The sequence below is a fragment of the Phaethon aethereus genome, assembly GCF_964289735.1.
Source record: "Phaethon aethereus genome assembly, chromosome: 2".
NCBI lineage: Eukaryota > Metazoa > Chordata > Aves > Phaethontiformes > Phaethontidae > Phaethon > Phaethon aethereus.
Window position 1 is genome coordinate 44,227,228 of NC_138582.1, and position 17,367 is coordinate 44,244,594.

The following is a 17,367-nucleotide window of genomic DNA, read 5'->3' on the forward strand; positions in this document are numbered from 1 at the left end:
ACAGAAAGCCTGAAATATCATCCCAGAGAGGTCTAGCCCTGAAACTTCTTAGGAGCTGGCGCTAGAGAAGAGAGATTTTTCTGCATAGACACAGTAAAGCCAGAGCAGTTAAAACTTTTAGAGGACTGTTGTGATCTTTTTTCCTTGTCCCTTCTGCTGCCTCTCTGTGTTGTGCTCTGGGACTTGGTGTTTCACTATCTGTAAATTTTCAGGTACAGTTAAAGGTATTTACAGGAGTAAGACTTGTTTATTTGAGAACATCTTCCTGTGTCATTGTACACTTATGGTTAGTGGAAGTGTTGAGTAGGATTTTTATAGCACTGGATTTGAGATTGTGCTGTTTCCTTTTGTAGTAAGTGCTTGGGAGAAGATTTTGAGTGTACTTTGTATTGTGTAGAACAATAAATTAGACTAAGTTAGACAGCTTTCTAAAAATTGAAAATACAGTGTCAATTGGTATTGGTAACAGTATAAATGTTCTGGATCAGCATAAACTGAATGGCTTTTAATGAGATAAAAATCTCAGATAAAGTCTGAGATTAAGCTATTGCACTATCTTACGGTAGAGTTGTCAGCACTTCCACTACACAAAAGAAAACGATTGAAAAAAACAAGCAAGAGTTTTGCTGTATGAACCATTATGTTTCTAATAGGTGCTGCAGGGATGTGGGGTAAATGGTTGTCCTGGTTTCAGCTGGGATAGAGTTTATTTTCTTCTTAGAAGCTAGTATGAGGCTGTGTGGGATGAAAATAATGTTGATAACATAGTGATGTTTTCAGTTGTTGCTGAGCAGTCAGCTCTGCTCTGACCTGCCAGCAAGAAGGCTGGGGGTGCACGGGAAACTGGGAGGGGGCACAGCCAGGACCAGTGGCAAATGGGCGGGAGGGATATCCCATACCATCTGACATCATGCTCGGTATATAAAGGTGGGGGAAGAAGGAAGAAGCGGGGGATGTTCAGGGTGATGGTGTTTTGGCTTCCCAAGTAACCATTACGCGTGATGGAGCCCTGCTTTCCTGAAGAGGGCTGAACACCTGCCTGCCCATGGAGGGTAGTGAATTAATTCTTTACTTTTTGTCCTTGTGTGTGTGGCTTTTGCTTTACCTATTAAATTGTCTTTATCTCAACCCATGAGTTTTCTCACTTTTACCCTTCAGTTCTCTCCCCTGTCCCACCATGGGAGGAGTGAGCGAGTGGCTGCATGGTGCTTAGTTGCTGGCTGGGTGTTGCATGACAACGGTATATGAATAAAATGCATCAGAGAGTCTTTTTTTCCTAAGATTAAACAGTATAGGTAGGTCTATCTTTTTTGAGGATTTATTCATCTGCCTTTTCTTTTTTTTTTTTAATTAAACAGGAAATGATAGGTGGAAATGAATCCTGTACTGCAGGACCAATACCTATGTCCTACTTAACCTGCCTGACTTACATTCTGGGAGAATGGACTGGCGTGGAGCATATTGAAGATTATCTGAGTTACACAGTCTACCTTTTATGGGTGCTTTTTCCACTTGCAGTAGTTCTTATACTTCCGGGAGGTCTGGTCGTTCTTTTCTACACTTCCATTCTCCTTCTTCATATTTATAAAAGGAAGAATGAACTAAAGGAAGCTTATTCCCATAATGTTTGGGATGGTGCAAGAGAAATGTTGGCTACCCTATGGGATGTGCATGGGAGAATATGGCATGGTAAGCGAGATCTGACTTTTTAAATAAAAACTGCTGAAGCTTTTATTCCTGGCTTTATCTTTCAGGATTATCAATATATATCTGACTGTTGTTGCTGTTGCATGAAACTTAAAATTTAAGCCACTTTTTTTTCTGTTTTGTCAATGACTGTCAGTGGTGCTTGGGAGAAAAAAAGCCATTGAGACTTTTTTAGATGTAAATTTTTTTGTCTTACGCACTTATTCCTTTTGTAGTTGTTTATTTTTTTTCTCGTTTACCTTTTATAGCTACTCCTGTATTTCTTCATTCTAGGAGGACCTAAAATGATTGCTATCTTAAAAATTAGATCAATTAACTGTATTATTTGAGAGTCAGTATATGAACACTGGAAGTTAAATGCCAGTTCCCTGATAGCTAGTATGTTAGCACATTTGAGCATAATTTAATTGCACTTAACCAGTCTTTTACCTATCATGCCAAGTGATGGCTAAAAGGAGCACTTAGTGTCATTTCACTCACTAGTTGCTACTTCAAATTTACTTTAGTGCCTAAAACTGTTACAGAACCCTACTTTTTTTATTTTCTTTTTATGTATTTTTGACAACTACTTTGTCTAATAGAATGTCAAAACTAAGGGCTCTGTTCCTCGTCCTTTTACTATTATTTTTATAAAGACAGATTTAATAAATGATTTGGCTTTTCTTTCTAAGGAAATCATAAGCCTCTTTCAGAACCATTCAGTCTAGATGCAGCTAAAGGAGAAAGAGATGTTTAAGAGCAATTTACATAAAGATAAAATCCTTCTTGAAAATCATCTCTATTTGTTCTCTAGTCAAAGGGAAGCGGGTTTTCAAGGCATTGATAACCAGATGGTGCAGCGGCTGTATCAGATAGGCTTTGTAAGAATAAGATGTAACTTTCAAATCTAGGAAAGTACACTAGATCAAAATCAACAGCTACATCAAAGAGCTTAAAATGCTTACTTCATGATAAAAAGCTATTTACTTTTTTTCATAAGAAAATTATTTTTAAGGCCTTGACTCTTTTCATCCTTAGTAACTTTTTCTTTTTATAAGGTCTAACTTTTTATTTGCGCAGAAAAGATTCTTATCCCATCCCTCATTGACAGTTGTGACTTTTTTGTGCCCTGCCAGCTGCTTCCATGTTCTCTATACACTTCTCTTGCTAAAGAATGAAATGTTTTGCATTTGATTAATCAACATATCATAGGAAGAACTTTTGATCCTGACATTGTTGGAGAAAAACAACCAAAAAACAACCTGACAACCAAAAAGCCCAAAACTGGTCTGTGGTACCTGTAACTTTACATATATTGTGCAAATGCTAGATGTAGCTATCATTCTGGTTATGATTGGCTGTCATGGAGCACAGTTAGTGGTCACTTTGGATGGTACAGATGATATGCTCGCAATATGTTGCGGCTCTACAGGTATAGAAAGCAAAATAGAGGGGAAAGAGCCAAGAGTACCTTCAGAATTGAAAAAAATAAGTGGAATGGGAATTGCAGACCTGATTAACTTTGGAAGAAGTGACAGGGTTTGGGTTGTGCTTTTTTGTTTATTTAAAACAAACACAAACAAGATCCTGTAACAATACTGCTCGATATTGACTGGATATTTTCTATATTGGTATGTTTTGATATTTTGTGTTAAGAATATATTCTACACTGTTAACTTAATTAGAAATGTAAATTCAGTAAGAAACTTGTGTGTGTTTATGTATGTTTCAGTTAAGCATATAAAGCCCCAAGTAGCTTTTGGGACTTAGCAATAGAAAAATGGAGCAAGTATAACTCTGAGGGAAATAACAAAGATAAAATTAATACCCTGGACTAAAAGGAGACATGTAAATGGATGTTGTCATGTCAAATCTTTTTAAACAGTTACTGGTGGCAATGAACTTTGAAAGGTAAATAATAGCTTGAAATAGTTGTGTTTCACCACTCCAATCCTTATTTTGATTTCTCTTGAATGATTGATTCAGAGGACTCTGCGGCCTTGAAGACAGTGACCTGAAAAAATAAGGAAAAATTATATAGTTCAAGACAGTGAGACTGGGTGTTTTGTTTTCAATTGTTTTTGTTGTTTGTTCTTTAATTGTAGTTTTTCTGTTTTAAATGAAACTTGTGTTTCCTGTGAAAGCACCTTAGTAAATGCTGCAAGTCACTTCTTGAATTTTTAGCAGTCACTCCGTTCACTTTCAGTTTGCTAACTTGCTGCAAGTTAGTTTCTTTGAGATAGAATTGTATCAAACTTTGACACCTGTTATGCCTTTAACTTCTAACAGGTTATGAGCTTCATGGTGTTGAAAATATTCCTGAAGGACCAGGGCTTATTGTGTTTTATCATGGACCTACTCCTGCTGACTATCTCTATTTCATGGCTAAACTTCGTATACGAAAGAAGAGACACTGCTACGTAGTAGCTGATCATTTTGTCTTTAGATTACCAGGTAACATACTTCATTATAAACAAGCAGTTTGAGAACTCTAATTTTTTTTTTTTTATGGTGCGATTAATAAAATTATGACACAGAAACACAGCTGTCAGAACAGACATTCAGACAAATTTAGTGAAAGTGTTAAAGTACAGATGTTTTTTCTTAACAAACAAGAATGAGTTAATGAGACTGGCCTATGCAAGGATGGGTGATACTCCTGGCTGGGCAACACCCTCCAACAAATTTAGGGTGTTCAGATACAAAGAGAAAGAGAAGATAGGAGAAACAGTTGTCTCTCTATTAATCAGTAGCAAAGACTTCAAGATTGTGTTTCTTTTTTATTAATATAGGCAGAATGAGTGGTGTAACCTGATTAAGAAATAAACTGTTTGGAAGCAGTGCCCTTAAAGTTGACAGTATTAGTTTGGGAAGACGATGTATTTTTGTATCCCACCCAGTTGAGCATGGTGGGCAGTGGAACCTTTCCAAAGACAACTGTCCCACATAGAATCTTTTTCGGAGGAAAGCTGTAGAAGTGTCCAACGAGTTTGTGTGAAACATGAGGTGAAGCATGAAGAAAGTGAAAAAATATGTTTAAGGCAAGATTTTGTCTGGACAGCCTAGTGAAAAACACTGCTGATTGGTGAAAGTAATTATGTGAGGGGTTTGGGTTTTGTGTGTGTGAAATACAGTAGTACCCAGTTCTCTTCCAAAGTTCAGTTTGTGACTAAAAACCTCATAAATAATTTTGTGAATTTACAGGGGTGTTCTGTAGCGTACTGATGCTCTTAGAGGAAACAACTCATGTCAGAATACTGGCAAAAGGACAGTTTAGTTTTATTTCACTTAAACCGTGAAAACTGAACTTTTTCATACTGATAGCAGCATGACTTTGCATCTACAACTGCTTTTGCCAGCAGACTAGGATTTGTCAGTTGATTAAAATTTTTTGCATACAGCTGACTAATGTAACCTATTTTGTAATTTAGATTTGGCTCCATATTATATCTTATTAATACGTAGGCACAGTTTATCGAAACAGAGATTACTTGTTTTTCTCAATTTCTGTTTTAAAATAAGGTTCTAAGTGTGAATAAACTGATGAGTCCCCCAAATATCGTTTAGTAGCATCACAGAGACATCTGTCTGAATGGCTGGTTTCAAAGAATTGGGTTCAGCAATACAATGTCTAGCTAACAGTTGGTTTCTTACAGGCATTCCTCGGGGATTGATACTGGGACCAGCACTGCTTAATGTTTTTATTGCACACCTGGATGAGGGGTTGGAGTGTGTTCACAGGAAGTTCACTGATGATACAAAACTGGGGGAGCAGTTGATACACTGGGGGTTAGAGCTGGTATTCAGAGTGCCTTCACAGAAATAAACTGGCAGAAACATCATGAAGTTGAGCAAAAGCACATACAAAGTTGTGCATCTGGGATGGAGCAATCTAATGTGACAGTACTCTGGGTAGATGGTGGCTTTGCAGGAAAGCCTTTGGCATTCTAGTGGACAACGTGGGTTGAACGTGGGTCAGCAGTGAGCCCTTGCAGCAAAGAAGATGAACTAACTGCATGCTGAGCCTTTTTTAGCATGAGTGTAGCCAGCAGGTTAAGTGAAGAGGTTTTTTTCCCTTGGCTTGGCACTTGTACAAGCACATTTTGCAATACGGTGTCCAGTTTTGGACTTCGCAGTACAAGACAGACATTGACACACCAGAGTGTGTTCAGTGGATGATGGGGGGCTGGAGCACACAATGTGTGAGAAGAGGCTGAGAGAATTGGATTTGTTTGGTCTGTACCAGGTAAGGTGGGGGGGGAGATACTATTACTGTCTTTGGTGACCTAACAGGAGGGTGCAGAGATGGGGGAGTCAGACTCTCCTCACAGGTGCACAGCAATAGAATGAGAAGCAATAGAGACAAGTTGCAACACAGGAGATTTTGATTAGATGCGTGGAAAGGTATTTTACCGTGAGGGTTATCAGACACCTGAACAGATTGCCTAGACAAGTTGAGGAATCTCCATCCCTGGAGACTTTCAAAACTCTGCTGGGTGAGGCCCTGAGCAACCTGATCTAGTTGGACCCGCATTGAGTGGGAGTTTGGTCTAGATGACCTTCAGAGGTCCCTTCCGACCTACATAATTCTCTGGTTCTGTGAATGAATTAAGGCTATTCAGGGAAGAGAAGCCTAAAGAGCCCGGCTAATGTTCTGGATTGTGTTTCAAAACCTGCACAATAATCTATGACTGGCAACCCAGATAGATGCCACTTCTCATGTGAATCAAACCAGAAGGATTTTTTTTATCCTAGAACTAAGGATGCCTGATCTTGATTAAGTCTTCAGATTTAATTGGATGCCTTTTCAGAAGATGTTTTAGTTAGTTAAATGTTATTATGCTCAGTGTGGGAGAAATGGGGTGGTGGGTAGGTTTGCGGAGTCTGTAGGCTGTTAGAGACACATAGCTTAGATGATTTCATGATCCTTCTGTTTTTATGGTTATTGAATCCCCTGTGGATAGCTGTGAGGAATGGCTTGTCCCATGATTCTGAATCTCAGGTCCATGACAATATGCAATTTCCAATAAACAGTCTCATTGCATTCCCTGCATCAGGCACTCCTGTCCTGAATTAACTGCAGTTAACTGGAGTGTGTTTGTAAAATGTTGTTGTGCCTCCTAAGGGATGCATGAGCCTGAAAGGGGTCAAACATGCCTCCCTGTACTGCTTACTCTTGAAAGATACAGCTTACAGAAGGGAATCTAACATTATAAGAGACCTCTTATAGATATCTGGAGTTTCTATTGAACATTGCCTAATGCACGTTTCTTTCACGGTGCAAAAGGAAATTATTTCATTGTCTCAATTTATACTGTATCAATACTATGTATGCTTCTGTTGCTTGTGTTTTGGGGCAGAAGGATATGAAATACAGTCCTATGGCTTCTTCTTTTTTTTCCTTTTTCTTTTAAATACTGGAGGTTAGTCACAGAAAAAAAACCAAAAACATTCCAGTGGTTTCTGGCTCTTTTAGATTCTTAGCTGTGTAATGCTCAGGAGTACATTGATTTCTCTAAGGTTAAGAGAAAATCTTTTCCCAAAGAGTGCAGTGAGGACTGAGATTGCCCTTGTGTTCTTCTCCATCACCGTCTCCTATAGTATGGGCCATGTTTGCTTCCTAGAGTCATCTGGGACCCCTTTTTAAAAGGTTGCCTGCTATTTGAGGGATCTAAGACAATCCCTCTCCTGTAATGTCCTAGAGGAAAGGAGCTGTGGCTTCTTGTCTGTTGCATACACAAGGTGTTGTGAAGTGTCTTGCAAACAAGATGTTCTGCAGATACACATGCGTGGTTACCTACAGTTGTTGAAGTTTGAATTCAGTGGTCTAGATGATTCGTCTCTTGTCTGTGGTCCTAAAGGTCAACCATACAAAAACGATGACATCCTTGCCATCTTGCTACTAGGCAGCTGACAGCCCTATGTTACACTCACCAGGGCGAAGTTAGAGAAATGTATATAGTGCACTCACTGAGATAAGTGCTGAATGTGTTACTGGGCACTCTCCAAAGGGTTTTCAAACATTGGTGTGGACACAATGTTGTAGAAAATAGAAGAGTATGCTGGGGAAAAGGCAGAGTCCAGGTTGAACTGTGGAATAAAATTAATTTTGGACTTCTTGGGTATTTGGAAAAATTAGTGTCCCTTCATGCTCTGGAGGCATGAAAAGCTGTGTTTAAATAACTTTGAGAGTTGTTTTGGTGTTTAAAGTGGAAAAATAGATTCTTCATCACTTTCATGCAACTGCCAGGTACTACCCCAGTGTTTCTTCTAACTCCATGATGACCTTTGCCTTGGACACGGAGTACCCTGGCTGTCCCTTCAGGGCCACTGCACTAGTTCCTGTTTCTGCTGCTCCAACAGAGCCAGGTTCCTCCTCCATTCTACTGGGGCAGAGGTATTGGTAGTAATGTACGATCTGCTGGCTAGGCTATGAGGTACAGCTCAGAATCTAAGGTTTATACTAAAAGTCAAGGGGGAAAATATGGCTGAGAAATTTTGTGAAGACTTGAAACTCCACCCCACCACTATTCTGTATTACAAATTTTTGCCTGTATTGTATCTATATTCTGGTGTTTTTTTTTTTTTTTTTCCCCCTGACCTATGAACTGGACAGACTCATAGCGTTGGTCTGTCACCCCCCTCCCCTTGCCCAATGTCCAATGTAGAAAGGAAAACTATCTTCACAGCTTCTGCTTCCTTACAGTCTCTTTTCCTGCTCAGCTCAACCCTTCTCATGATTGTTTTGTCTTTCTCTTCAACTCACTGACAGAAAGGGCTTAGAGACAGGCAGCTGCCTACCAGCAGGTACATTCCAGAGAGCATTAATTAGTTTGGGAATGTACAACATTGTAAAAACCAGCTATTTAAGATCCCACAAACAACGCACCTGAGAGAAATTAAATTACTTTAGGAAAACTCTATTTCAGGTCTCCTGTGCAAATGCTGCTAGATGAAGACTGCTAGTGTCACCTGCAGTGTGTGTGGCAGGCACGGCAGAATATGAGACAGGTGTAACACAGCTTGTGTTCTGTTATGTTTACAGACAGATCCCGATTGTGTATAGATATAAATCAGGAGTAATTATACCAACTACAAAGACTAGTTAGAGATCAGAGTTTAGTTAAGAATAAATTATTTGCTCTCCTTCCCAAGCCCTTAGTTTATACGGGCTATAAGAGAAGACAGATCTCTGTCATCTGAACTATATTTGGACTCTTCTTCAGAGTGAGAGAGAGTGTGTGTGTGTAACAAATGTGTTTTCATAGTAACAACTCTTCCTTTGCGGGGCGGGGGTGCACACATGTGTGTGTCAGTTCTCTGTCCTTGTCTGTGGCTGATAAGGTTTGCCTCAGTGGGAAACTTCAAGACAGAGAGGTCATCTTTCCCATACTGCTCAGTCATCTAAAGTTCCCATTTTGTTATACAGGACTCATAAGTACGGTATAAATTTAAAATTTATTAAACCAAGTGAACATGACTGATTTCATGCAAACAGAGGTTTGTGCTAGTTATGTTCTTTCACATTAGACTAGTTGTCTGAATTGATCAGGTGTGTGCCCATTCGATGTTTATAAGCAAATTTTTGATGTTGTGCTATTTCCTGAAGAATAGGGTCGGTATGACATTTCAAATTCAAGATGATATGAGAAGTTTATGTAATTTTACAATTAAAAACTTCAGTAAATGAAAAATCTTAACCTAAGATGAATATAGCAAATCCAGGCTTGCCAGATGCCTCTTTGTGTGTAAGGCCATCCGGGTACTCACAGATGGAACCAGGGAGTCAATTCCTGCAGTGATCTGTAACACACAGAATGCTGCATTTTCTTTGTCATTCTCGTCCGTGTGCACAGACTGCTCTTTGTTTGCCAAAATTAACAAAACACAAAACCACAATAATTTGCTGGTATTTTCTCTTGTTGCACTTTATTAGGACTGCGCTACATTTGAAAAGTAGAGCTTGGGCAAGGAGCTAGTACCCTGGAGCCAACTTAACAATCCATTGAAGTGACAAATGAAAGATGGCACAGAGTGCTTGCCAGTTTTTTCCAGTTTAGTTCTGATTGTGAGATAGCACCTGACTTCACTATGACAAAGAGCCACTGAAAACCCTAAATCTTCAACTTTTTAGACCAAAATTTATAAGCAGGACTTAATGCTTCAGTCCCTCTAGAAATATCTTTGATTTGGGGTTACAGGTTGTTATTATTAGACAAGTGAGTTTTAGCCATTGTGTTCTGTGTTGGGAATCTGTACTCAATGGTAGCATGCATTAACACTTTCTGAATTAGTATTGTCTTACCCTACAGGTTTTAAAATACTACTTGGAGTACATGGAGTTATGCATGGACCAAAAGAAGAATGTGTCAATGCTCTGAAGAAGGGCTGTCTGTTAGCCATTGCCCCAGGTGGAGTTCGGGAAGCACTCTTTAGTGATGAAATGTATACTATTGTCTGGGGTAATCGGAAGGGCTTTGCTCAGGTGGCCATTGATGCAAAAGTGGTAAGTAAGATCACAGAAGAAGAGCAAAGAATGAGTACTTTCATTCAAAAAAGAGCAACTCATTAGTACTTTCTTTCAGGAAAAGCTGTTTTGATTATCATATATTTAGTGTTATGTTGCTGAGTGTCATGAGTATGATCTACTTGTTCTCATAACTACATTTCAAGACTTTTTGTTGCTTTCGATAAGAAGGCTTTGCAGTCAGCTAAGAATAGTGTGGTCAGGAAATCCAGAGCTTAAAAGAATGAAAGATGAAATCCAGGGCAGTTTCTACGTTACAAACTTGTGTTGTTTTACACATACCTGGTCAAGATTGTGATGGCTCAACACCTGACGAGAATGATTGGGAAGCAACCATACATAAACATTTCTGTTTCCCCTGTCACTGAAGTATACTGTGACCCAGCACAGTATAGACTCACTGGCACTATGTACTGTATTGGCATTTTTGGTAGTAAGGAACGTCTAGGGCATACAACGGCAGCAGGAGATGCTGTTCACTAGTGTGAACTGTCTCTTCAGTTCTAATGTATAGTATTGTGCTTGGTCAGCAGGCAGATAATTATTCATATGGGACCAACTGTGAAAGGCATGTAAGTATATGATATATTTTAATTGTAACTATTTTAATAATCATTTCAGAGTCCCTCTCATTCTATATTTGTACTTGAAAGATGTGTGCATATGTCTGTAGGCCTGCATATACCTAATTTGAAAGTAAGTCTCACACCAAGAGTTTTATATTTAGGTACTGTCAAAGAGAGACTAATTAAACCTCTGGATTTTATACAGAATACTTTTAAGGCCCAATTTTAAGTGTGTGCCACTGTTCTCAGGAGGAAAATAACACTGTTTCAACAGGGTATTTTCAACGGATTTAGATTTTACTAATGTATTGTAATAGCATATGAAAGGCCATACTTGGGATTCAACTATGGTTGTACTAGTTATTTTATTGAATGTGTGTTCGGTTCCCTTTATGCATTCACAAAGGTCTTGCAGCTTCATCCTCCCCTGAAAAAAAAACCCGAGAGATGCAGTGGAATAGGAATAGTGTCAGAGGCAGGCTGAAAGCAGGGAAAATATCTTTATTTAGATTAAAGATTAACTTTAAGTCACCTTTAATCGTGAACATAACTCCTCATGGAAAGAAAATGTATCTAAAAGACCATAAAAATGTATCTAAAACTGGGACCTTCAACTTCTTGAAGTTGTCTCATTTCAACAGTTTGTTTGCCAGAGTTTTTGTCATAGAAACCAACTTGGTACATACAAAAATCTCTACCTCTGTGTCAAAAGTAAGATGTTCCAAAGAAGGTGGTTCTAGAATAAAAAAGTTTGTTGCCATTCACTCTAGGCAACTGCACTTCTTTTTATTCTCTTTAGTTGCATTGGGTTATTTACAGACTTCCTCCCCCCCAAAAAAACCCAACTTGATACCTGTCTGAAAAGTTTCACTTACTAGCTTGTCTCCAGGCTTGTTTAAAAAAGTTTGAAATAATCTGAATATTTGAAAATCCCATAAAGAGTTCTTTATTTCTGATGATACTATGTATAATGAGTACATACTATAAAATGATATCAAAAAACTTCATGTAGTAGTCGAACCCCTCCAGGTTCTTGTAAATCTTGACAGCTGTTTGCAAGTTCAAAACCAGCAGTAAAAACTTGAAATATTCAACACCGTTCCAAATATTCATCAGCAGAAATAAATCATGGACGTGTATTGAGTATGACACATCATGTGTGAAGCAATACAGTCAGCATAGGGGAGACAACTCGTAAGAGTTTAGGGTCCCAATCCTGTGAATTCTTCCCTTTGAGCGTAAACACAAATTAGGTAAGAGGTTTAACCACTTAAGTCACAGCTGTGCAAATACTGCTAGATGAGGGGAGACTTAAATGCTCCATAGGATCTGAAATCCTGGACCGCTTTGAGAAAATGGACCTGCTGAAACAGTCAATCATTGAAATCTCATGGTATTCTCCAGCTTGAAACCTCATGGCAGAAGGTCGCAGAAGAACTTAAGAATACTTGTTTTGCTTTCTATATGTCCTTGTCTGAGAAACACTTCTGAAATGAATTTGCTTGTTGGGTTTAAGTGAGGTAGAAGTTTTTTAGATAGTGCTATCTTCATTAAATTCTTAATTATTTTTTTTTCCTCCTAGCCCATCATTCCTATGTTTACACAAAATGTTCGAGAAGGCGTTAGGACATTAGGAGGAATAAGTAAGATATTTTCTATTTTTTTGTAGTTTATTTTTCCATATGTGTTTAGCCTATCTCTGTAGAAGTAGTCCCCATATAAATTTGAGATTTGACACAGCCTTGTTTCTGGAAGTTTGCTCTCTGGTAGAGTTCAGAGATGTTATTAGGATTTAATATCAGCATTAGATGTGGTACTGGCTCAGCTATGTTACTCTCCACACAACAGTGTGCCTTCACAGAAGCAGTAGAAGAAAGGAAAAAGGAGCCAGAAAAATGCAAATAGATTTAGAGCACTTTTCTTCTCTACCTATATCTGCTAGGCCAACTCTAGGTTTTCTGCTGTCTGTTAAGGAAAAAAAAAAAAAACAGGGGTTTGCAACTGACACTTATTTTCTTTATAATGTCCTCCTAATGCTCTTTGCTTACACCTCTACCTATACTTAAACTTTGAATATTTGGAAATATATTTCATCTGTAGTTGGTTTACTATTCAGCACTAGACCTGTGGTTCCTCACAAGACCTTGCATTTGCCTGCTCTCTTTCCTCAACTCTATGGGACTTCCAGCCAGCACACGAATAGATGGGTATATGTCTGAAAGGTCCACCTCTGGGATGCTTAGATGCCCACATCTCTGCTGATCTGCTAGTGTTAAACCTCCCTTTTTTTATATCCTCCAATTTACTATCTAGTAGGAAGGGCCTGAACAGTCTCTTCCACACCACATGTTCTGCCTTGAATATGGCATCATCATCCTCAGAGGACAGCAGGACAGTTCTGCTTCTTTTACCCTCTAATTAAAAGCTATATATTGCATGGAGAAAGCCAAGGCATCAGATGTAGACATGCAGATTAATTCACATGTTCATCAGGTTGTAAAAAAATAAACAGCAATTAATTGTTGCTGTATTCAGGAAAATCTTCCCAAACAAGCAGAAATAGAAGACAAAATCATACATGCTACTTGTATTCTACAAGCAGAGGTGCTAGAGGAATTGAATTCTGTTGATCACTGGAGGCATCACTCCAGTTTCAGTAGTTTTGGAATATTCTTTGTTTTTATAGGTTGTGTACAGAAAAGTCCACATCTTGGTCAGTAGGTATTTTCTCATGCCAGCACCTCAGTTAAAGGAATTTCTTGTCTAAAATTGAGAGAGAAAATATTAGCACCCATTCTGCAAGGAATCTGTTCTGGGTGCATTTGGGCTAGATACTTAGAAGGTGGCATGGGGGGAAGAAGGTGTGTCCTCTTGTAGCTTTTTGAAATACCTATTTTTCTCTCTTTTTATATTGTTTCACTGCAACTGGTGTGTGATCTGAAAGAGTAATTCAGTGTTTTAGCACGATTGGCCTTTAGGCAGATAAGACTAATTCTGATCCTTTAGACCTCAGTGGGAATGAACAGTCTTCCAATACCTGTTTCTTAAGCTAACATGTAAAATTAGCTGAACTGCAACCTGTGTTGTGTAGCATTCCCTTCCTCTCCAGAGAGGCAGCTACTGGATTTTTCTCCTCCTCTTCCTTCTCTGTGCAGCTATTCTTTGGAGGAGAGATTTCACATGAAGTGAGTGTGGAAACAAGTCTGATATTAGCATTAACACAGCTTTTATGAAATGAAAGTCAAGGGTAGAATAGCACTTGAGATGACACTTTGTTTGAGAATCTGGGTCAGGGGCTGGATTACTTGACAAGCCAGGTTCAGTTTTAAGACATATGGGGAAAAAAACTTTACAGAATAATCTCAGTCTCTTTCTCTCTGTTTTTTTTCCTCCCTCTTTCCACCCCACCTTCTTCCTTCTCCTGCTATCCCCCTTCCCAATTTTTTTCACATTAGAAATACTTAGGTCACTATATGAACGTATTAGATTGCCAATAGTTCCTTTGTACGGGGGATTTCCAGTCAAGCTTCGTACATTTATTGGAGAACCCATTCCATACGAACCAAATATAACTGCTGAGGAGCTAACTGAGAAGGTAAGATAGATATGCATATATTTATTTAAAATATTGACTGTTCTGATAGAAAATACTGGAATATTCTTGTCAAGTGATTTCTGCCTTAGAGAAGTTGTTGGAATCATGGCAAGCTTTGGACTTGCTTAACTCTGCCCTTCTTAAATGCTATCTTTTTATTACTACACTTTGCAGATGTTCTAGGCCTTTTAAAGTCAATACTGCACCCTCTATTTGCTTCAAGAAACAACTTGCTTTAGGGACTGAAGAAGATCAGTCGGATAAGACTGCTCTGGGTTGATAAAGACATAAACACTTCACCCACAGAAAGTGTTTTGGTTCTTGGTCTTTTCAGAAAGATATTAATGAAGCCTTTCAAATACAGCAAATCTGCGTTCACAAACTGTTGAAATTCCATACAATAAAAAAATTAAGGTAAATAATTTCAGTGCTTTGAACAGTGTGTTTCCATTTCTATTTCCTCCAACTTCTCACACAACAAATTAACTTTTGAATGTTCCCCTAGTTCAGATTTAGGTGGTTTATAGAAAGGATTGTCAGGTCCTCATGTTCACTCAGTTTATTAATAGATTTCACAGTGCAGAGACATAAAACAGTTAAGTGATGGAGCAGTCAGACGGAGGGGAGCTGAAATAGCCATTTTTGAAAGCTCCACAGATGGTCACTTTTAGCATTCTGAAAACTTCACTTGGGAGAAGGAGATTTTTCTTGACCATGCAGGTGTCAGTTCTGTTGTCTCTCCTCATCTGTTCACCCTCTGATTAGATCTCTGCAAAGTGACATCTTAAAATGTTTATCTGCATTATCTTATGCCCTAGTTGTGGAAAACTGTTTCTTTTGGGGGTTCAGTCTGACAGGACTTCAGAACTGTTGGGTTTCAGGAGAGAATATGTGTTTAAATGACTTTCAAAAGTGCTTTGGCATCTTACATTTGTGACAACCCTCACTTGCTTCTGACTTACGTACAAATTCTGCTAGATGAGGCCCCTAGAATCTGAATCTCATAGAATCCTAGTTAGAGTGATTTTAAAGTTGTATCTCATGTTTCAGGCTATGACACAGTATGCATTTTCCCATTATATATAGAAAAAATCAAGCTCAAATCTTCTACCTAATAGAAATTTTAGATCTGTAGAGACACTTAGGACCAGATCTATAAAGAGATGTGGCAGGACCCTCCCTTAACAGACTTAACAGTTGATCACATACTTCATGTAAACAGTGGGAGCTTGTACCAAGAACCAGTGTTCCCCTTGCTGACTACTGGTTTACAAAGTTCTCTGTTCTGTCTCTGGCCTTAACAATTCAGTAGTCTGTACCTCTCTAGACAGAGTAGGAAGCTCACAGCATGTCTTCACCATAGCTTTTGCATATTGCCCTGGTTTTGAATGTTCCCCATAGAGCTTTTATGTAATAAGAATGGCTGCTACTAATTTCTTGGCATGCTATGTTTTTGAGTGTAAGTGGATGCTGCTGTCATATGCAGTATTTTAGGTGTGGCTTAAGCATGCTTTACAGGACCGGCTCCTTTATGGAACTTGGGTGCAGGGATAATTACTTTGTACAAGCCCAATGTGCTGAGACATAATTGCGTCTCCAGTGCTGCTCCTGAGCATGTGTAGAAGCAAAGTTCTTGCATACTGGGAGTGTTACTGATGCAAACCTGGGCATAGGCAGAAGCTTCTGCATTGCAGTACAGCACGCAGGCACTGACATGCTTTATAGATCTAGGTCTCTTCATTAACTTACTCCATCATCATTTTACTATTGCGTATCACTAATAGAGCTTGTGAACACTGCTACCAGAGATAGAAGATACAAGTTTGTTGGTCTGTTTCTTGGCAGTGATCCCACAAACACATCCTGTGGGCTTAAATATGGAAAAATAGTATTTTGAACTTGCAGTAGTTATGCGACATTGGAAAAGATGAAAAAGAACCTAGAAATTGTGTTAATGTATGAGCAATATAAAGATGACTTAATCTGACCAAAACCTTTCCTCTTCCCTTACAGACAAAAACAGCACTCCAAACTCTAATAGGAAAACATCAGAAAATACCAGGAAATATATTTAGGGCTTTAATGGAACGATTTCAAACACAAAAGAAAGAAGATTAAGGTCTTCTGAATAAACTACTATTTAGTTATAATATTCTTAAAGTCATATTTGTAACTTATTCATTCTTCTAATAATGGGTTTTAAATACTGTTCTAATGATACTGCTGTATAATTTAAGATATAAGACACTTTCCCTTGCCCTCCCCCCTGTCCAGTATCAAGCTCAGGAACCCAAACTTCAAACCATTTGCAGTGGGGCAAAGTTTAGTTTTTGATAAATGCATTCCTGCCTTGAAAGTGGGATTTTTGCCTTCCCCCCCCCCCCCCTCCAAAATGACACTGCAAGTCTTTATGTCTGTGGTCTCTTGTCCTTTTTTTTTTTTTCTTCTTCCATCCCCACCTGTGATTGCTCTTTAACCTGAATGTTAAACCTGCTGTGGAGCTAGAGTCTTACCGTCTTGATCATCGTCACTGTCCCTAGGTTTTGCAGGCCAGATTAATGTTGTACAGCATTTATGAAAACATGCTTTAGGTTGTTACTCTTGTGTTGCTGGAAAACAGTCAGCCTTCTGTGGCCTGCAGAACTTCTAGCTATGCCTGCAAAACCTACCATGGAAAGTGTTTACTTTTACTGAGTGAGCTCAGAAGGAGTTTGGAGGAGTGAAAATTCATTAGAGAACTGCAGTGAACCAAGGAAGTTTATTAGAGAAACCACTCCGATGCTGTGAATGGGAACCCTACAGCACAGCTGCTCTTCCAAGCCAAGCCATATCGCATATCTGCCCTTGAGTAAAGAATGATCCTGTGTACTTCTGAGTGAATTTGCAAATTCTCCTTTGAAGGAATGAGCCAAGCATTTAAACTTTAAGTGGAATTGAGATTACTGTTTAGTAACACGAGGTCATAAAGCTTTATTTTGAAGGAAAGAAAAAAA

At 38.7% G+C, this 17,367-nt stretch overlaps 1 protein-coding gene across 1 annotated transcript; it reads left to right on the forward strand.

The window, feature by feature from the left end:
- Positions 1-855: 855 nt before the first annotated feature.
- Positions 856-17,137, forward strand: LOC309417772 (DGAT1/2-independent enzyme synthesizing storage lipids-like). Its single transcript, XM_082015317.1, has 6 exons — positions 856-1,689; positions 3,976-4,140; positions 9,999-10,192; positions 12,362-12,422; positions 14,235-14,374; positions 16,388-17,137. The coding sequence occupies exons 1-6, from the start codon at positions 1,362-1,364 to the stop codon at positions 16,490-16,492; spliced, it is 993 nt and encodes a 330-aa protein (XP_081871443.1). The 5' UTR covers positions 856-1,361; the 3' UTR covers positions 16,493-17,137.
- Positions 17,138-17,367: the final 230 nt, after the last annotated feature.